Raw genomic sequence first — 18,439 nt, 5'->3', positions numbered from 1 at the left:
GTGCTCCCACTCCACAAACTTTACGTTTGTCATCTGGAGGAAGTGTTATCCAATGATGATTCTCCTAGGTAGGCAAACCATTGAATGCAAAACACCATGTAAACACCTTGACTTTCTGTGTTACATCAGTATAGTATTCCACATTTTCCGATTTCCAACAGCATTGTTACTATCTTATGACCCCATGGCTCAAAGCAAGCACTGTGAACAGCATGGTTTTAAGTTGCTGCCTATGCAATGAGGACCAGGTGCAGTGGACTGATGGGCTAACTGAGTTGCAAGGACTGGCTGATCTAAGAGTGGCAATGGCCCATCTATCTTATAACATTTTTCTGTTGTATACAGGAGCGCATGGCGTCGCCTAGGCATCCATCCGCCTAAATCACCTAGGAGATGAGGCCTATCCATGGCACTATATACCTTGCCTTACTGCCTTAGAACACTGGCACGCTGTAAAAATATCTTCTCATAAATGTCTGGCTCTAATTGTAAAATACCATCCTGCACCTGATCAAGTAAAATTTTGTTTAGAACCTTTGTCAAATCATAACAATAGCAAATATTTCAGATAAGATTTTTGTGGCATTCATGACCATCATTTTTTATAAGCTGACACCCATCTCAAACCTGCTTCAGGTTTTACTTGGCTAAATATGTCGTGATGGTTGTCATAGAATCCACCTGTTAATTCATATTTGAAATTTGCTGAATGAACCAACTCTCCAAACTAGTCAGTTCTTCAATAGCTCAAGCCCATGATCAACTCCTGTGCATAGCAGAGACACTTGTGACCTGAACACGATATCAGTTATTTCACCTGCTTGGTAGTATTTAGCCTTTAACAATCTTGTACGCCCACTCTTTGCCAACTAAATTAGCCGCCATGCCTGTCTTGCAAGAAGAGCTTGATTAAATAGCTGCAACCTTGAAACCCAAGGCCTCCACGTGATTTAGGCAATCTTGAAACACCATTTTGTTCCCATGACCTTTCCTCTTGTCTTAATATCTCCCTGCCAAAAAAATACGAATCGTTAGCATAAATCTTCACAGATTTGAAAACATGCATCACATATATTGACAGGACTTATGCTACTGATTTAGGAAGGACCTATGTAGCACCCAGGGATAGATGCTTCTCATTCCAATCTGTCAATCTTCTTGCAATCATGCTTTAACAATTAACAGGCCAAACCGAACAAGACAGGGGCAAGTATCAATTTGCCGATGCATGCTAACTCAAGAGCTCTCTTCTCCGTCTTAACTGTCTCTGAAGTGGGCCACGGTGTGAAGTACTTTGTTTTGCTAGGACTGCAGACTGCATGGGAAGTCAGTGGCATATCTTGCACCTCATGTGTTTGCAGTATTATCTTGACGAGCCTCCAGTTAGCAATCGGTGAGCCAGGCTTTGCATCCCAATTGTTGATGCGGTGCATCAAAGGAGATCTAACTGTTGTAGTTCTGGTAGATTTTCTTCAGCTTATCGTTGCTGAAGTGGTTCTGCAACCAGGTGCCCCAGATGATCAAAAGTGGCCAACCGAAGCTGGAGGTGTCTTTTCTACCAAATCAGCCTACAGATCCTTCACCAGTTTTGTTGAGTTGAACCTTGGAGGTGCATTGACTAAGGCGTCTCAGAGATCCAAGTTTTACATTAGACTTGCCATTCAGGACAGCCAACACATTTGTTCACAGAGGGTTACCTCACCTACAGCATTGTCCCTCTGCAATGGGTTTCATAACATGCGACTTCAGTTAGCATTCAGAGTTCTTGATGGAGTTTGTGTTAGCGTGTGTTTTATTTGGCGTCTTATGTTTTCATTTTTGTTGTTTTTTGTTTGGTTCTGGTATTTTTGTTTTTGTTTCTGTTCTTTCCGTTTGTTTGCCTTTGTATCGGTTGCCAAACCTTTTATTCTCCTTAATATAATGGCATGTAGCCTGCACGTTCTTGAAAAAGACATGCTGGGACCTTAAAGCTTTCATTCATTCTTAAACCCATATACTTCTCTAATGTGACCTCGTCAACATGGAGTATATGTTATTGATTTCTTAACATCATCTTGGCACCATTCTCCAAACATGATAGAACACTTAATCTGACATGTTCGTTATGTGTATTTTCCTAGAAATATACCTGCACCAAGCTCCTTACATACTAATGCCTTCAGTTTTGAAACTTCATAATTTCATAGCATTATATGCTCCTCGTTTGCTTACATTCAAAATGTTTTGCAGGGTGACAAGTAACACAATGTGCTAGCTTGAAGTGTGGAAGGTATGCCTCACCTGGCATTGGAACTGACAACTGAGGAGCTTTTGCATCATCTTTTGGTCACTAGGGTTTGACTCAGCTCCTGTATGCATGATTGTGGAGGCAATTGTACTTGTAGATTGTAAATTTGTATTTAGTTTCTAATCCGTAGTTAAGCACTGTAGTGCACTGGGAGTAGAACTTGCCTCTGGTACTTTCAGATGGATTTCCTCGTGCAGGTTGGTTGCATAATGCAGGCCTATGGAAATGTTGACCGTTTCCTCTTTTCTCCGACAGAGAAATGTTGGGTACGTGGGTTGTTATGGCTTTGTAGTTCATTTGATAAAGTAGTTTATTAGCGTTCCTCGGAGTTCACATAGAAGCCTTGCAATTGCAAACACACGTAGTTGGGTTGGGTAAAGTCCTAAAAATAAAACTCTGCAATTCTCTCTGTTGTCATGTTGAGCAAAGATTTCAAAGGACAAAAGAAGAAGAAAAAATGAGGACTAACAGATTTCACATCAGCAGGGCTTTAAAGGAAGTTTGACAAACAGATTCACATTGCTCCAGTTGATGGATGATACTACACGTTGCTGCTCAATGTTCATAGCTGTACAGTAGTAATTGTCTCGACACAGATGCTGACAATCTGTGCCTTTTTCAGTCTGAACTGACTATAAGCAGCGTTTTACCCTCACATCAAGAGATTGCAGACCAGGTTGCTAACAATGTGTTAGCAGTTGACAGTTGACTAATGAGAATTAACTCAGTTTCAAAAGAGAGAGAGAGAGAGAGAGAGAGAGAGAGAGAGAGAGAGAGAGAGATTGCAGACCGAGCTGATCCTTCCGTCACAACTGCTAACTGTCCTATTTGACCTTAATTTGGTCAGCCTGTAATTTGTGTTGATGACTTGATATTACTGCACGAGCACGATGATGAGAGTTGACCAGCCTATCGAACAAGTTTGGTCAGTGTCAATGACGACATGCGCCGCCGCTCGCTAGGCCGACGAGCGGCGTCGACAGGCCGCCCAGCACTGAACCAGAATGCGATCCTCGCTGGTCTGGTCAACCTCCCCCTCTCGCCGTCAACAAGGAGCAAAGCTTCTTCAGCTCCCTGCACCTGCACAAGTACCGCGTATTCTGATCGTCCAGGCAGCACACACGGGCTGAGCAACATCGAACGTGGCAACCATCTGTGCAGTTAATTGTGAATGGTCTCCTGAATCTGGTCACAATGTCGTTGCTAGTGATTGCTAGAGCTCCCAAAAAAATGCAATTAGGTAGGAGGCAGTAATCTTTGTGCACCGTCGTCCCCAACCACAACGCCGACAAGGCGGTGGCGAGACTGCGATAGGCTGCCTCCTGTCAAAATCCACATCATTGACACTGAATTCACCCTGCAATCTTCAATGTACCAGCTGCATTGCAGTCTGTACACTGAATTCACAAGCACTACAATGCTCTCACACGCTTTATGCAGTTAAGATGCTTCTGAACCTGGTCAATACGTTGCTGCTGCTGGTCTGGGCTTCCATTTGACTTCATCCAGGTTTTCAGCTTGCCAGATGTTGTGATCAGGATTGAGGAACTTAGGAACTTGGATAAAACTTGTGGATACACACTAGATGATGCCGCCTTATTACTGTGATCTATTTCTTCCTATCGATTCTAGTTTGAGAGATTACTAGTATGCAGCACACATTTCTGTGCACGGTTGCTATCAGCCCAATAGCACCAGTGTTGTCGTTATTGTCTTCTACCAAATTCTAAAGTCCAGGGAATTTATTGTTCCCACCAGGAAAGATCTTCAGCATTGATTTAAACTTGTTTTTTAGTGAACACCAGAAACTGCACAATGTGCTTGCTCGTTTACAGGCATGTGATGGTTTAGAAAGCGTATTACAGTCAAAATATCCAAACCTATTTAGCTTTGATTGTTGGTTTAAGAGGAATTATTTTGGATAGATAACACATGCAGAATATCATTGCCTTTTTTCATGAAAAATATTTTAATAAAATGGTAATTTTATTACTACTAGTCTTATAAGGAAGGAAAAACGACTGAAGTTGCATAATTGTAGACCAAACTGATGCCTAAAACACCATCCTTTGTGTACTCATTTTTCTGGTTGTATGTTAATACATCGCTTTTCCTACATAGTACAATCTATTTTAAGAAGACCCAAACTAGATCCCCCTAGCTGCTGCTATTACATATATAGTACAAACAGCTAGTAAAGCATGAGTGCAAAAAATGCAGTACAAATACATGCTGGCTACATGGTCATATTCTTCCTGGTCCAAAACCTTGGCTTCTTGGCACTTTAATTGCACCCATTCCTGTAGCCAGCGGCGGATCCAGAAAAAAATTTAAGGGGGGGCTTCTGCTGCTCGATCTTAAGTTTCAGCCCCACCTACACTATAGAACTTTGCCTAAAAATTCATTGGGGCTCCAGAGGGGTTCCACTGCTCCGATATGGGTAGGGGGGCTCGAGTCCCCCCCCCCCCCCCCCCCCCCCCCCCCGCCCCACCGTTGGATCCGCCCCTGCCTGTAGCAGTTCTGGTTTCATCTGATCAATTTTCCTTGCAAGTTCTTCAAACGGTCCTTCGGTCCAACAGTGATTCTTTATGAGCTACAGAAATTCCGCCTCATCATTTGCCGCTAAACCCTTGAATGGCAAACGCAACATTGCAAGAAAAGAATATCTCATCGAACTCATTTATTAGTGCCCATGCTACCATTATTCCAGAATCCGCAGCCATGCTAGTGAAACTTAACGCTTATGTATCTGAAAACTGAAATGTGTGGACGGTGTATCGTAGGGGATAAAATGTTTGAGCTACAGTAACCGAGAGTGCCACCGGACCGGAATTCTCGCGAGTTTGGGAGACGTCACAAGAACAAGAGGCGAAGAAACAAAGACATTTTTCGCTGACGCTCACGTTCCTGCTTGCTGCATGTGCCTGCCTGGAATTACTATTACCCAGAGAAGCATGGTCGTGTTCCGCCTTGTGTTTCTGAATGCCACAGCACAACATTCAACAGAATTACAGAATATAGAAGTGTTTCAGTTTCATTTTGATGTTGCGCCCATGTTGCTGAGCCATTTTTTCTCACTCCAACGAAGGTGACAAAGTTAACTTGTCGGGCGAGCATACCGCCCTTGGGTGACCAGCCTGACAAAGCAACTCAAATTTGGAACTAAACCAGACTGCCTTCAGAGATGAGATCACTGCAACAGTATAATTGGTACCCGACTCTGTCTGGTAAAACACAAATTACTCTTTTTTGGAGTCTAATATAAAGGGTACATATGAATCTCTTTCTCTTCTAGTACCATACCAAACAATCGCAGAGTTGAGACTCGAGACATTTCGTGTGGCTAGTAGTAATGTTGAAGGATGTCGTCCGCTGTTCACCTAAAGTAGCGGCGTTTAAATTCTACTAGTACAAGATGGCCGGACGTGTCTGTTTAATCAAGTTTATCATCAGGTTTAGACGGCTATTAGTTTAGCTTGTCTACATTACATGGATGTGTTTTGCCCTGAATAATAAACAACTAATAAAAGAGAGAAATTTAAGTAAACATCGACTATATATGGGATCTTTTGTCGTTAACCCCTAACTTATAGCCCTTGCACGAGGCTGACTATATCGTAAGGTGCTTAGCAACCCATAACGAAAACTTTAATATTGTACGTTCAAGTACAAACAAACTCATCTTCTTATATGTATATGTATACTCATATAATGGTGAATGTGACATAATACACTTTCCTTAAGTACAGTACATTTTCTTATACATATGAATCACTACATTCTGCTAGTACATCGTGAAAAAATCTTACATTCTGAGGAGTCAAACAAATTTAAGTTTGACTAGATTGATATAAAAAAAACCAAGATTTATAATATCAAATAATTATCATTAGATTAATCACATCATATATTTTTATACTAATCCTATTCAGAGATACAAATGCTAATACTATTTTCTATAGTCATACTTGAGATTTGTTTGACTCTTCAAAGTACAAACTGTGCACTTATTTTAGGATGAACGGAGTACTCGGTCGCAAAAGGTGGGAGGAACTAAAATTGATACTCCCTCAGTTCTAAATTATAAGTCGATTTAACTTTTTTAGTACATCTATTTTACTATATATCTGGATATAATAATATGTCTAGGTTCATAACAAAATAGATAAACAAAAAAAATTAAAAGTGACTTATAAGCTTCAGTCGATATCGGATATGGTCATATACTCATATGTGCAGCCAATGAGCACGAAGCCACGAACAGACGCATGCATGTCGGCACGCGCGCTAGCTTACTTCTTATTGGCGGCGCGGCGACGGCGCCATCGTTGCCGACGAGCATGAGGTACTTGTCCTTCCTGGTGAACATGGTGCACTCGTAGCCGAGCGCCTCCGCGATGAGCCGCTGCACGCGGTTGGCCACGTCGGCGCTGGTGGCCTTCCCGTCGCTCACCACGCCCGCCGTGTCCACCCTGTCGAGGAACTGCACCGTGTAGCACGCCCTGGGGTTGGACAGGTAATAGAAGGGGTCGACGGCCTTCCACCCGCTGGCCGTGGTGCCGTAGAACATGCTGGTGTCGACCGCCAGCGCGACGGGCACGACGCCGGCGGCGCCGCCGAGCTCGGCGAAGAGAGGGCTGAAGCGGAGCAGGTAGGGTTCCCGGCAGGTGGTGCCCTCGGGGCACACCACCACGCTGTCGCCGCGGGCCAGGAGGCGCGCCATGGCGGCGCCGTCGCGGGCGCGGTCCCGCGCCAGGCGCACCGTGGCGCCGATCGGGGAGATCAGGTCCGACACGCGGCTCAGGCTGTAGGAAACGGCGCGCACGGGGCGGTCCAGCGCGATGGACACGTACACCGGATCGATCAGCGTGCGGTGGTTGCACGCGTACAGCTGCCCGGCGGACCCGGCGGAGGAACCGCCGCCGCCGCCGTTTCCCGGCGGAGGCACAGGGAGCGAGCCGCGGAGGCGCCACGACTGGCCCGTGGCGGCCAGGAGCGCCGTGGCGACCCTGTACGGCAGCGCGAGCCCGACGGCGAGGCGGAGGACGGCCAGCGCCGCGCCCAGGGGCAGCCACGTGAACATGGCCACCGTGTTGAGCGGCGTCGGCAGGAACGCGAGGCGGCCGTCGTGGAAGACGAGCGGGGTCGGGTAGTCGCGCCGCGCCAGGCGCCGCCACTTGCTCTGCTCCTCCGCGCTCACCACGTACACCTCCTGCAGAGATGGAGAGACATGATCGGTGGTAGTCAGCAAGGAGCCAAGAAGGATACATCGCTGTCGTGTCGTGCATGGGATTGGGATCAATCAATCGAAGGAAGCTACGACCTTGCAAATGGACGCGAGACGGCTGGAGAGGAACTCCACGGAGCCTGCACCGGAGAATCCCACGACGTCGCCGCCGCCGCCTTCCCGTGCCGAAGCCGTCATCAGCGCCATCGCCTCGCAGTCTTCGTCTCTCTCCATGAGGCCAGTGTAGAATCCCCACGCCGTCTTCATCTCCCTCGCCGCGACGGCGGCCGGGGCCGGCAACTGCAGGCAAGGTTTTCATTATCGGAAATAAAAATTTATCGGAGGTCATGGATAAACAGGATAAGCAAGATATATCGGAAATATCGGACCAAATTCAAAAAAAATTCAAATTGTTTTAAAAAAATTTCGTAGAATTTGACTTGAAACTATTCCTAAGCTATTAAACATCACTTGTTCACCGATAAAAACAAGAATAAAACATTATAGTGTGGGACCGTCGCACGGCTGAATTTGGGTTGTCTGTGTGAGAGCAGGAAAGAAGGGAAAAATTTGGCCTATGTCAAATTTTATCGGACCCTGTGGATAGAAAGGAAATTTCGGAAATTTCGGTGAATATCGGCCGATAAAAAAAACCTTGACTGCAGGTACTCCCTGAGGAAGGGCTCCACCATGACGCGTGGCATGGCGCTCGCCCACACCACCCTTTCCAGGTCGCCGTCGCCGGCCCTCCGCGCGGCGTCGAGCGCCTCGGCCGCCACGTCCTCCAGGAGCCACCGCGGCAGGACGGCGCGGCCGGCGCGGAACGTCCGCGCGCGCAGGCCGCAAAAGGCGACCGCGGCCATGGCGCGCACGGCCAGGTCTCCCCCGCCGCCGAGGCGGCAGCAGCGGATGGCGGGGTAGAGGAGCAGCAGGGCGAGGGGGCGGAGGAAGCCGCCGGCCTCGAGGGCGACCAGCATGAAGTAGGGGAAGAGGGAGCGCGACAGGAGTAGGGCGCCGTCGACGTCGACTACCAGCGTTGTCGTTGTCGTCCCCGCGCCGGCGAGCCGTGCCGCGGGAGGAGGGGCGTGCCTGTGGACGGTTGGCGATGGGCTGTTGCGTGCGGCTGGTGGCGGTGGCCGGGGCGGAGTGGTTTTGCCGGCCCGGACGAGCGCGGGAAAGAGCTTGCTAGCCGCAGGCAACATCTTCCACGCCATGGAGGCCTACTAGCTACGTGCTTTGCTTCTGTTGCTAGCTAGCTAGCCGCTATTGCATTGCACCACTGCGTGACGACTGAAGACTATAGCTAATGCCTAAACAAACATTACACGGTATATATAGACGAAAGTTTAGAGAGTTTCTCCGTAGTTTGTTGCTGGAGTGATGAATGCTGGACAGGGATAGCCATAGATGCCAACTATCTCCGACAACCTACCCATAATGATACCTAAACCCAAAATGCGTGATTCACCTTACTTTAGCACAAAAAAATAGTGAAAGTGCATCTAGCCTTTTAGTGGGTTTTAGATGATTGAATGACAACGTGATTAAAGGACTAACCCGTTTGCTAAGTGTGGACAGGTAATAGGTTATCTCACAGGTACTTAATGAAAGCCAAAATGATGTTTTGTTGTGTAAACAATCTAGTTCAAGCACAAGACAACAATGCAAATGGAATTCATGCAAAGGCTTAATTATTGTGGGATTTCCATGTTCTATGTGAAAGCAAGCTTGTATGAATTAATTAATGAGACATAAGGGATTGCATATGGATTGGTCTCATACTTGAAGCTTGCTAAATTGAAATGAAAAAGATAATAATACATGAATGGATGATTCAACACAAGATGTGACTTGATGGCTTGAGATGGTGAAGATAGCAAGGAAAGGCTTCGAGGTACTAAGCAAGGGTGAAGGGCAAGCGACGGCTTGGCGACCGAAGAACCTAGCTAGGGTGAAGAAGAAAGTACTTGCATTTAGTCGAGGTACTAATTAAGCCACGATACTCATATTGATGTGGAGGATCAAATCACTATTGGAGTGTTTGATGGAAGTGACTTGATACATTTGGGATTATTCAAATTTGATGAATGGAATCAAGTCACGTGCTCAAGATGGCTATGCTCAAGTGAAAAGATCTATATCAACATGTTGGCACCCTCACTTGATGAAGATTGGAAAATACGGCTTCGTTTGAAGGAGATCAACTCAAAAGGTTTAACTTCGTTATACTTTCAATTTTGAGTTAATAGGAATGTCGTACTATTAAGAGGGATGCATCATGTTGATTGATAATGTTTCATAAGTGCTCAAGCCAACCCATGTGAGTTTTGAGTATTTGAGCGACAAAAGAGCTAACTTTATTTTTGCTGGTCTGGCGTATTGATACCGGACATGTCCGGTATTTACCCAGCAGTGGTAAAATAATTGTTCTCGGGTTGGTTCATCGGGAGTTCCGATGTAAGTCGGGAATTCCGACGATCGGGAGCTCCGGCAAGGGTCGGGAGTTCCGACGTCTCGCACTTTAACTGTCTTGGAGGGTTCACTGTCCTGGTCATACCGGACGTGTCCGGTATTCATACTGGATGTGTCCGGTATGCATGACCAGAGGCCAACGGCTAGTTTTCAAAAGCCTTGAGGGTCGGGAGTTCCGACGTGAGTCGGGAGTTCCGACAGTCGGGAGTTCCGACACCTCACATACTTTAACTGAGTTACATGTTTTTCAAATTTGCTAAGGGTCGGGAGTTCCGACGTGAGTCAGGAGTTCCGACGATCGGGAGTTCCGGAATTCATCGGGAGTTTCGACGCCTCACAACTTCACTATAACTTAGTTACCGTTGGCGCAGTGTAAGTCATACCGGACGTGTCCGGTATGCATACCGGACGTGTCCGGTATTGCAACGGCTATAAAACGGCTAGTTTTTCCAAGGGGGCTATAAATACCCCCAAGTCTCCATCTTTGGAGGCTGCTGATTCTGCTGATACACACACACATTTTTGAGCCTTGCCAACTCTCCCAACCCTCTCTTAGTGAGTGATTGATCAGATTTGCCAAATCAAATTGTGGGTTGAGTGAAAATAAAAAAGAGAGCAATCCAACCACTTGAGCACTTATGCATATTGTCAATCTCGTGATTTACATTTGTTACTCTTGGACTCTTCGGTCCTAGACGGTTAGGCGTCGCCGGAGAGCACCCGAGAGATTGTGGTGTGCCTCGAAAAGTTTGTAACGGTCGATTCCGCCGCCTCGGAATCATCTAGTGGAAGGAGGAAAAGAAGTTGGAAAAGACTCCGGCTAGAGTAACCTTCGTGGTACCCTCTAGGGCTGACCTTCGCTGGGTCGCCCGCAGCCCCCTCAACAGAGAGTAGGACTCGAACGAGTCCGAACTTCGGTAAAACAAATATCGTGTTTCAATTTGCATTTCATTCGATATTTATGTTGCTCTAGCTCTTGTGTAGGTTCTCTGTGTATATTGTCATCTCTTGTAGGTATCTGCAGTTTGGCTTGAAGATAGAAATCGAAAGGAGCAAGTTTGGTGTTGTTCGGCAGAAATTGTGTATACCGGACACGTCCGGTATTCATACCAGACACGTCCGGTATTGATCATTGTGCCAGGCTGTTCTGCAGAACACGTTCATACCGGACACGTCCGGTATACCTACCGAACACGTCCGGTATTAGAGCTCTGTGCTGAATTTATTTGATCCTTGCACTAATCGTTGTGATGCAGGATTGTGGCTCCTAGATTTATTTAGTATCTTTTACATACTCTGTGACTAACTTGTGAGGGGTGGTATTACTCTTATTTGGAGTTTCCATTTTGGAAACTCCCTTTACTAATTGTTTCCGTATTTAAAGGTGTTAATTTTCAGAAACGCCTATTCACCCCCCCTCTAGGCGACATCCTAGGTCCTTTCAAATAGCCTCTAACATGATAGGCAGAGATAGTTGCTGGACAAGGTAGAAGCTAAGATATCTAACTTTTTGCGCTATGAAACGAAAACAGCTAATAGCCGGAGATCTGCGGAGATTGCTGCTAAACTGGGCTTATTTTAGCGGCAGCCAAAATTTTCACGGGCCCAGAAAATGAGTCAGCGGCCCATCTTATCCCAATTTTCCCCCACTCCCACCGTAACCCAGGAACCCTAGCTCACTCCCACGCTCGTGACCCGTCTCTCTCGGTCTCTCACTCTCTCTACCGTAGAAAAGGAGGTGCTGACAGAGGCGGCTTCTGCTTCGGCGGTGGCGGCTGCAGCGCACCGGTGAGGGGCCCCCAAGCGGCGTGACCAGCCGGAGGTCCAACTTCAAGCTAGCCCCCCCCCCCTTCTGATTCGGCGGCTGCGGCGCGCCAACGAGGGGCCCCCAAGCGGCGTGGCCAGCCGGAGGTCCAACTTCAAGCTAGCACCCCCAAGCGGCGCAGCTAGCCGGAGCTTCAAGCGCGCAGCCAGCCGGAGATCCAAGTGGCGGCGGTGGCGGTGTGCAGCATGAGTACGGGCGAGGCAGCACGAGCAGTTCTTTGTCTTCCCCAACCCCAAGCAGTGGCTTCATCTTCAATTCTTCCTCTTCCCCAACCCTAAGCAGCAGCAACAACACAAGTCGCCGGACACCATGGCAGATCAACAAAGTAACTTTATTCTCTTTTGATCTGCTAGTTTTGATTTTGTTCTCTATATTTTGTAGCCTGCGTGAATTGGTTATGTATCAATTAGTTATGGTTATGAAGTTATGCCAAGGTCATGTCTTTTTTTTCTTTTCTTTTTTTTTTGCAAAAACAGCTAAATGGCATAGCTACAGCTATCTCCCGCTATAGCTGCGCTTAGCTGTTCAGAAGGCCAGCAGCTAAGAGGCATAGCCGGTGATTTAAAACTTTGGGCGTAGCCCAAATATATGTCGCATGTTCCGACCAATGGGTCACGCACTGTCGACCGATTGTTGGTGCTCTGCAGTTCGTGTGAGAAGGAGAGTGCATGTGGGGCCCGTGCTTGCATGCATCTGGGTGCCGCTCGTACGCTCCGTTTGCTCCTGTCCATTCGTTGTTGAGAGAAAGGGAGACTAGACCCGTGGGGACCACGCCCTGCATGCACCGCTGAGAGTGAGAGGAAGCTGTCAGTGCATCTTTTTTTTGCGTTTCCTATTGGAAAACAACAAAAATAGGTACGTGACCTTTTTCCACGGCGCGACGCATTCTAGCCAATGAGTCTCCTATTTGGGTTAGTATTGTTGGAGATAGTCTTACATGATCGAATATTAAAGGGAACGATTAGCGCTCGGCCGATAGACGCCAGCGTCTGGACGCCGACCGCTACTCTGTTTCCGAGAGGACGACGTGGACCTCAGCTTGTTGCGGAGCCACCACACGGGCATCGCGCCGCCGTTGGCCCACCTAGGGCCACCACCTCCGCAAGCATCGCGCTCGCTGGGCTCGAACTGCTGCATTGAGATGGAGGGAAGAGAAGGGACAGGGGTAGGGGATAGAGAGGAGAAGAGAGGGCGAGACATGCCGCATGAGGAAAGAGCCGAAGCCCTGCGGCAGGCCGTTGTACGCCCGTCAGCCACCGGCGCTATTGCAACATGTACAACACCCAATCTACTTTTGAAACATCTAGATGCAACACTTACAACATACGTCTGAAGACAGATGAAACACTTGAAACATGCGTCTAAAACACTTGCAAAACACCTGAAAACACTTGAAAACCATTGTAAACATACACAACATTCAGTTAAAACACTTGCAACGTATGCGTAAAACATATGCAACATCCAGATAAACACACTTGGAACATACGTCTAAAAATAGATGAAACATTGAGAACAGATGTTGCGACATACATGTATAACCATTGCAACATATGCAATATCCCTATCTACTTTTGCAACATCCATATAAAACATTTGCAACATACCTCTGAAACATCAGAAACATTCAAAACAGACGTTTGCAACATGCGCTTTTAGCAAACCCTAGCAGACGGGTGGACAGACGGAGCACAGCACCGCGGGATCCGGCTACGCGGGTCGCGGTGAAGAAGGAGGTGGCACCGGCGGCCATCTAGGTCAGCCTAGGCGTGGCGCGGCACGGTTGGCCGGCGCCCAGCAGTAGCACACGCGGCCAGCTCGGCGGCTGCTCGACCAGGGAAGTGCACTAGAGGGAGCAAGGGCGCGTCTGAAGTGAGGAGCGGCTACGCGGTCGGGGGCGTGCACCAGAGGGAGTAGGGCCACGGTGCGTCGCCATCGTTCGCCGCATGCCAGCACCCTTCTCCGACGTCCTCTTCTCCGGCGTCCTTTGTCGGTCAAAGAGGCGATTGCATCGCCGTCGAATCCCAGGGGGCCCGATGGGCGACAATGGTCTCTCCCGGTTTAAAGTGGAGTAGGTGTTTCGAATAGAGACAACAAAAATGGGGAAAAATGGGTGCTAAGAAGGTTAAGTGTGTCGCGTCTGCTGAGTCGGTGCGTAAAGTTCGATGTGTCTGGAAAGAAACAGGGCGTCCGGACGCCCGCACCACGGTAGCATTATCGAATATTAAAAGGATGGATATACTGTATATATGTATATATGCATAGGGCTTTGTTATGGTGCTCTGTACCTACTACTCAAAACAAATATAAGGTATTCTAGGAATTGTACAGGATAAATTATGAAATAATGCAAATGGCACGTGCAACCCTCTTTTCACTATACAGCCTGCTCGGCTGCGCTTAACAGCGTTGCCGCTGCAGCTGAGTTGAACCTTCAGCTATAGTGAAGATTCCTTGCTCGGTTACAGCTGCAGTAGCTTAAGTAACAGGCAAATAGGCCCACAGAGAGACTTTGCACTTACCATATAAGCTTAGTGGTAGATACTATTGGCAGATAAGCATGTGGGTGTGGGACTTTATGATGAGTAAATTTATCTAGAATATCTTATAATTTGAGAGGACGGATGCTTCAATTTCTTATATTTCACGGCAGATGGAGTAGCTCAAACAAATCATATCATTGAATTTTTGAGATTTATAAAGTAATTAAATAGCAAAAATTGTTGTAAAACATATGGACTTTGGAATATAGAAAGAGGAGAAGAAGGAATCCTAATCCTATTCCGTTTGTTGTGTGGCCGCTTACCAAACTCTAGGACATATTCGGGCTATATATACGTGGAAGATCCTCCATTGTAATTATCAATATCCAGAAAGCAATAAAGAATAGTCCCACAATTGTTCTTTTGGATTTACTTTTGTGTTTGCGTTACTATTGAGAGCAAGAGCCGATCCAACGTCAACGACGTGTTTTATAAAACGTTTGGATGAATTGGAATTCCAAATAAAATCTACACTGACTCCTCATACCCTGAAGAGGGGGAGACAAAGTAGAAATACTAATAAAGAAAAAGGTGCATCTACTCAGTCTATAGCTACATGGAAACGTCCTAAGAAGCTTAAGACTGGGTAGAAAGAAAATAAGAATAAAAGTGAAGGTACACTTGTAGTGACGCATCTTGAAGATGAACAACCCAGTGAGAATGTGCACATAGAAAAAACTCACGATGGGAGACCGGAAATTCCTGATTTAAATATACCAGAGAATAATAGAGAATTCAACAAATTATGTTGAAACAAGAGAAATATATGATAGAAAGACTACTAATGTCAGACCTATATTTTGCTGCTAAGATTGCGAAAATTGATCTAGATCCTGAGCCAAAAACATTGATAGAATGCAAGAAGCGTTCTGATTGGCCTAAGTGGAAGGAAGCAATCGCAGCTGAATTACTCTCGCTAAATAAAAGAAAAGTATTTGGTCATGTAGGACGAACCCCTAAAGATATATTCCCGGTAGGACACAAATGGATTTTCGTTCGGAAGAGGAACAAAAATAATGAGGTGGTAAGATATAAAGTGAGACTAGTAGCACAAGGGTTTACCTAAAGACCTGGCATCGATTTCGACGAGACTTATTCTCCTGAAATGGATGGAATCACATTCCGGTATTTGATATCAATGGCAGCAAGTATGAACTTGTAGATGAAATTAATGGATGTCATGACCGCATATTTATATGGGTCTTTAGATGTTGAAATTTATATGAAAGTCCCAGAAGGAATTACCGTCCCTGAACCAGAAAAACGTAACATGTATAGTGTAAAAATACAACGATCACTTTATGGCTTAAAACAATCTGGAAGAATGTGGTATAATCATCTTAGCGATTTTCTTGAAGAGAAAGGATTCCTGAAGAATGAAGATTGTCCATGTGTATTTATACGAAAATCTGAGAAAGGTTTTTGTATAGTATTAGTCTATGTAGATAACCTGAATGTCATTGGAACTACAAAATTGAAGACATCGAAGAAGCAAGTGCTTACCTAAAATCTGAATTTGAAATGAAAGATTTGAGTAAAACTAAATTTTGCTCGGGCTTGCAGCTTGTGCATACCCACGAAGGGATTTTAGTACACCAGTCTGCATATACCAAGAAGGTATTAGAAAAAATCCATCATGAAAATGCACATCCTGAACGTACATCCATGATGGGGAGATCCCTCGACGTAGAAAAAGATCCTTTTAGACCCAAAGAACAAGGGGAAGAAATATTAGGATCTGGGTGTCCCTATTTAAGTGCCATTGGTGCATTAATGTACCTTGCAAATGGTACAAGGCCAGATATTACATTTGCTGTTAACCTATTGGCAAGGTTCAGATGAACGCTAATATTTCTGGAAGAAACAAGATCTTAGCATAATGGGGTATACGGATGCAGGATATTTGTCTGATCCCCATAATGGATTATCATAGACTGGGTATATATTTCTTAGTGGTGTAACAGCTATCTCGTGGAAGTTATCTAAGCAGACTATGGTAGCAACATCCACTAAGCACTCTGAAATCATTGCATTATATGAAGCAGCCAAAGAGAGCATTTGGCTTAGGCGTGTTCATCAGCATGTACAGAATGCATGTGGAATCAACATTGCGCCTACCCCTATTATTATCTATGAAGATAATTCAATTTGTATTGCACAAGTTCAATTGGGTTATATTAAATCAAATATCACCAAGCATATTTCGCCTAAAAATTTCTATACGCATGAATTGCAAAAGAATGGAGAAATTATGGTAACTCGTGTCAAATCTTGCAGATGTATTCACAAAGGCTTTAACTCCACCAATGTTTGAAAAGTGCATGCGTGGGGTTGGCATGAAAAGACCTAGAGAAATACAAGAATCAGGGGGAGAACTCCTTGATTAAATAATCCTGATTGTTATGATGTCTAGAAGACACGGTGACCATTCTAGAAGAATGTTCAATAAAATCTTTGAAGATTATTATTGTACTTTTTTCCTATTGCGAGTTTTTTTGAAGTTTCTCATAAAGGTTTTAACGAGGCAATATATGTGCAATCAACAAGAACGGTATATATGTACTCTTTTCTTCATAAACCATTTTTTCCACTAGGTTTTTCGGATGGAGTTTTTAACGAAGCATAATATCATGGTAATCACCCAAGGGAAGTGTTGTAAAACATATGGACTTTGGAATATAGGAAGAGGAGAAGGAGAAATTCTAATCCTAGTTCGTTTGTTGTGTGGGCGCTTACCAAACTCTAGGACATATTTGGGCTATATCAATGTTTTTCTAAACGATAAACGATCTTTACACGATCGTCCTTCGTTTAACGTTTAGGCTGTTTACACGGTGTTTAAACGAAGTTAAACGGTCTAAACGGTTTTGTATTTTTTTTAAAAAAATACATATAATTATATATGTGTATGTAAAAAATCAAGTATTCTAGCATTTATACATAATTATCCGAGTAAAAATCAATTATTTTGGTATGTATATATATTTATGCATGTGAAAAGAACCAAATATAGATATTTATGCAAGTAACATATCAAGTGTACACATTTATAAATATAATAAACTTAAGTATACAAATGTATCCATACAAGACTGAATTAGATTTACCTCGTGTTCGCCTAAACGGTCGTTTAAACAGCTGTTTAGCCCGTTTAATGTTGTTTATCTCCGTTCTATTTAGGCCGTTTTTCCCCGTTTTTTTACCATTTAAACGGTCAACCGTTTAATTTCTGTTTACCACCGTTTACTAGCCGTTTAAACGGCCGTTTAATCCGTTTAGGTGAACACTGGGCTATATATACACGGTAGATCCTCTATTGTAATTATTAATATCTAGAAAAGCAATAAAGAATAGTCCTACAATTGTTCTCTTGGGTTCACTTCTGTGTTTGCGTTACTATTGAGAGCAAGAGTCGATCCAACGTCAATGGCGTGTTTTATAACAAAAATAACAAGGAAAAAACAAATAAACTCAGTCCCTAGATATCGGATAGGTGGCATGCACGAGCCAACAACCGTGCACCCTTTCCATTTATCGGCAATACACTTGGATGGAAAGTCAGTCAGTTATTGTACAAATACCATATTTATTATGTCACGTTAACCTTTTTTTGTAAAACGACATGTCACAATTTGTTTGTTATTTTTAGGTATCATATCACATTACCTTTTTTGTCATGCATTATTGTACAAATATATTATGCATGGTTCTTTTTTTTGTTATGTTGTCACGTTACAACAAAAAACGTCATGCACATACCATGTCAAATTTCTTGTATTTGCATTCAAAATGTAATGTGCACGTGTTTTATTTGCTTTTATTTATATCTCATTAGGAAAAACATACACGCTGTTTCTTGTTCAGTTATATTTAATCTAATAATTCACATGTACACGTACATTTCAACCAAATTAGTAGGTTACATTAGGTTATCCTTTAAAGCGTGCAGATGTACACGAATGTCACATCCGATTTTAAGGATAAAATGAGATGCATAATTTTACGTGCGCCCAGAGATCAGTCACACATATAATTCGACATATTATAAATAGTATCATCACAAGTGTTTATTACATAACGAATAA

The 18,439-nt window shown here is 44.7% G+C and overlaps 1 protein-coding gene across 1 annotated transcript; it reads right to left on the bottom strand.

Moving 5' to 3' along the window:
• Positions 1 to 6,027: 6,027 nt before the first annotated feature.
• On the bottom strand, positions 6,028 to 8,801 carry LOC136504166 (probable glycerol-3-phosphate acyltransferase 3). The gene is made up of 3 exons (XM_066499029.1): positions 8,174 to 8,801; positions 7,611 to 7,820; positions 6,028 to 7,499 (listed from the first exon to the last, which is right to left on the bottom strand). Exons 1-3 carry the CDS (start codon positions 8,726 to 8,728, stop codon positions 6,507 to 6,509), a joined length of 1,758 nt encoding a protein of 585 aa, XP_066355126.1. The 5' UTR covers positions 8,729 to 8,801; the 3' UTR covers positions 6,028 to 6,506.
• Positions 8,802 to 18,439: the final 9,638 nt, after the last annotated feature.

The sequence above is a fragment of the Miscanthus floridulus genome, chromosome 14 (assembly GCF_019320115.1).
Source record: "Miscanthus floridulus cultivar M001 chromosome 14, ASM1932011v1, whole genome shotgun sequence".
Classification (NCBI taxonomy): Eukaryota; Viridiplantae; Streptophyta; class Magnoliopsida; order Poales; family Poaceae; genus Miscanthus; species Miscanthus floridulus.
Note: the sequence above shows the minus strand (reverse complement) of the source record. Positions and strands in the feature narration are given on the sequence as shown.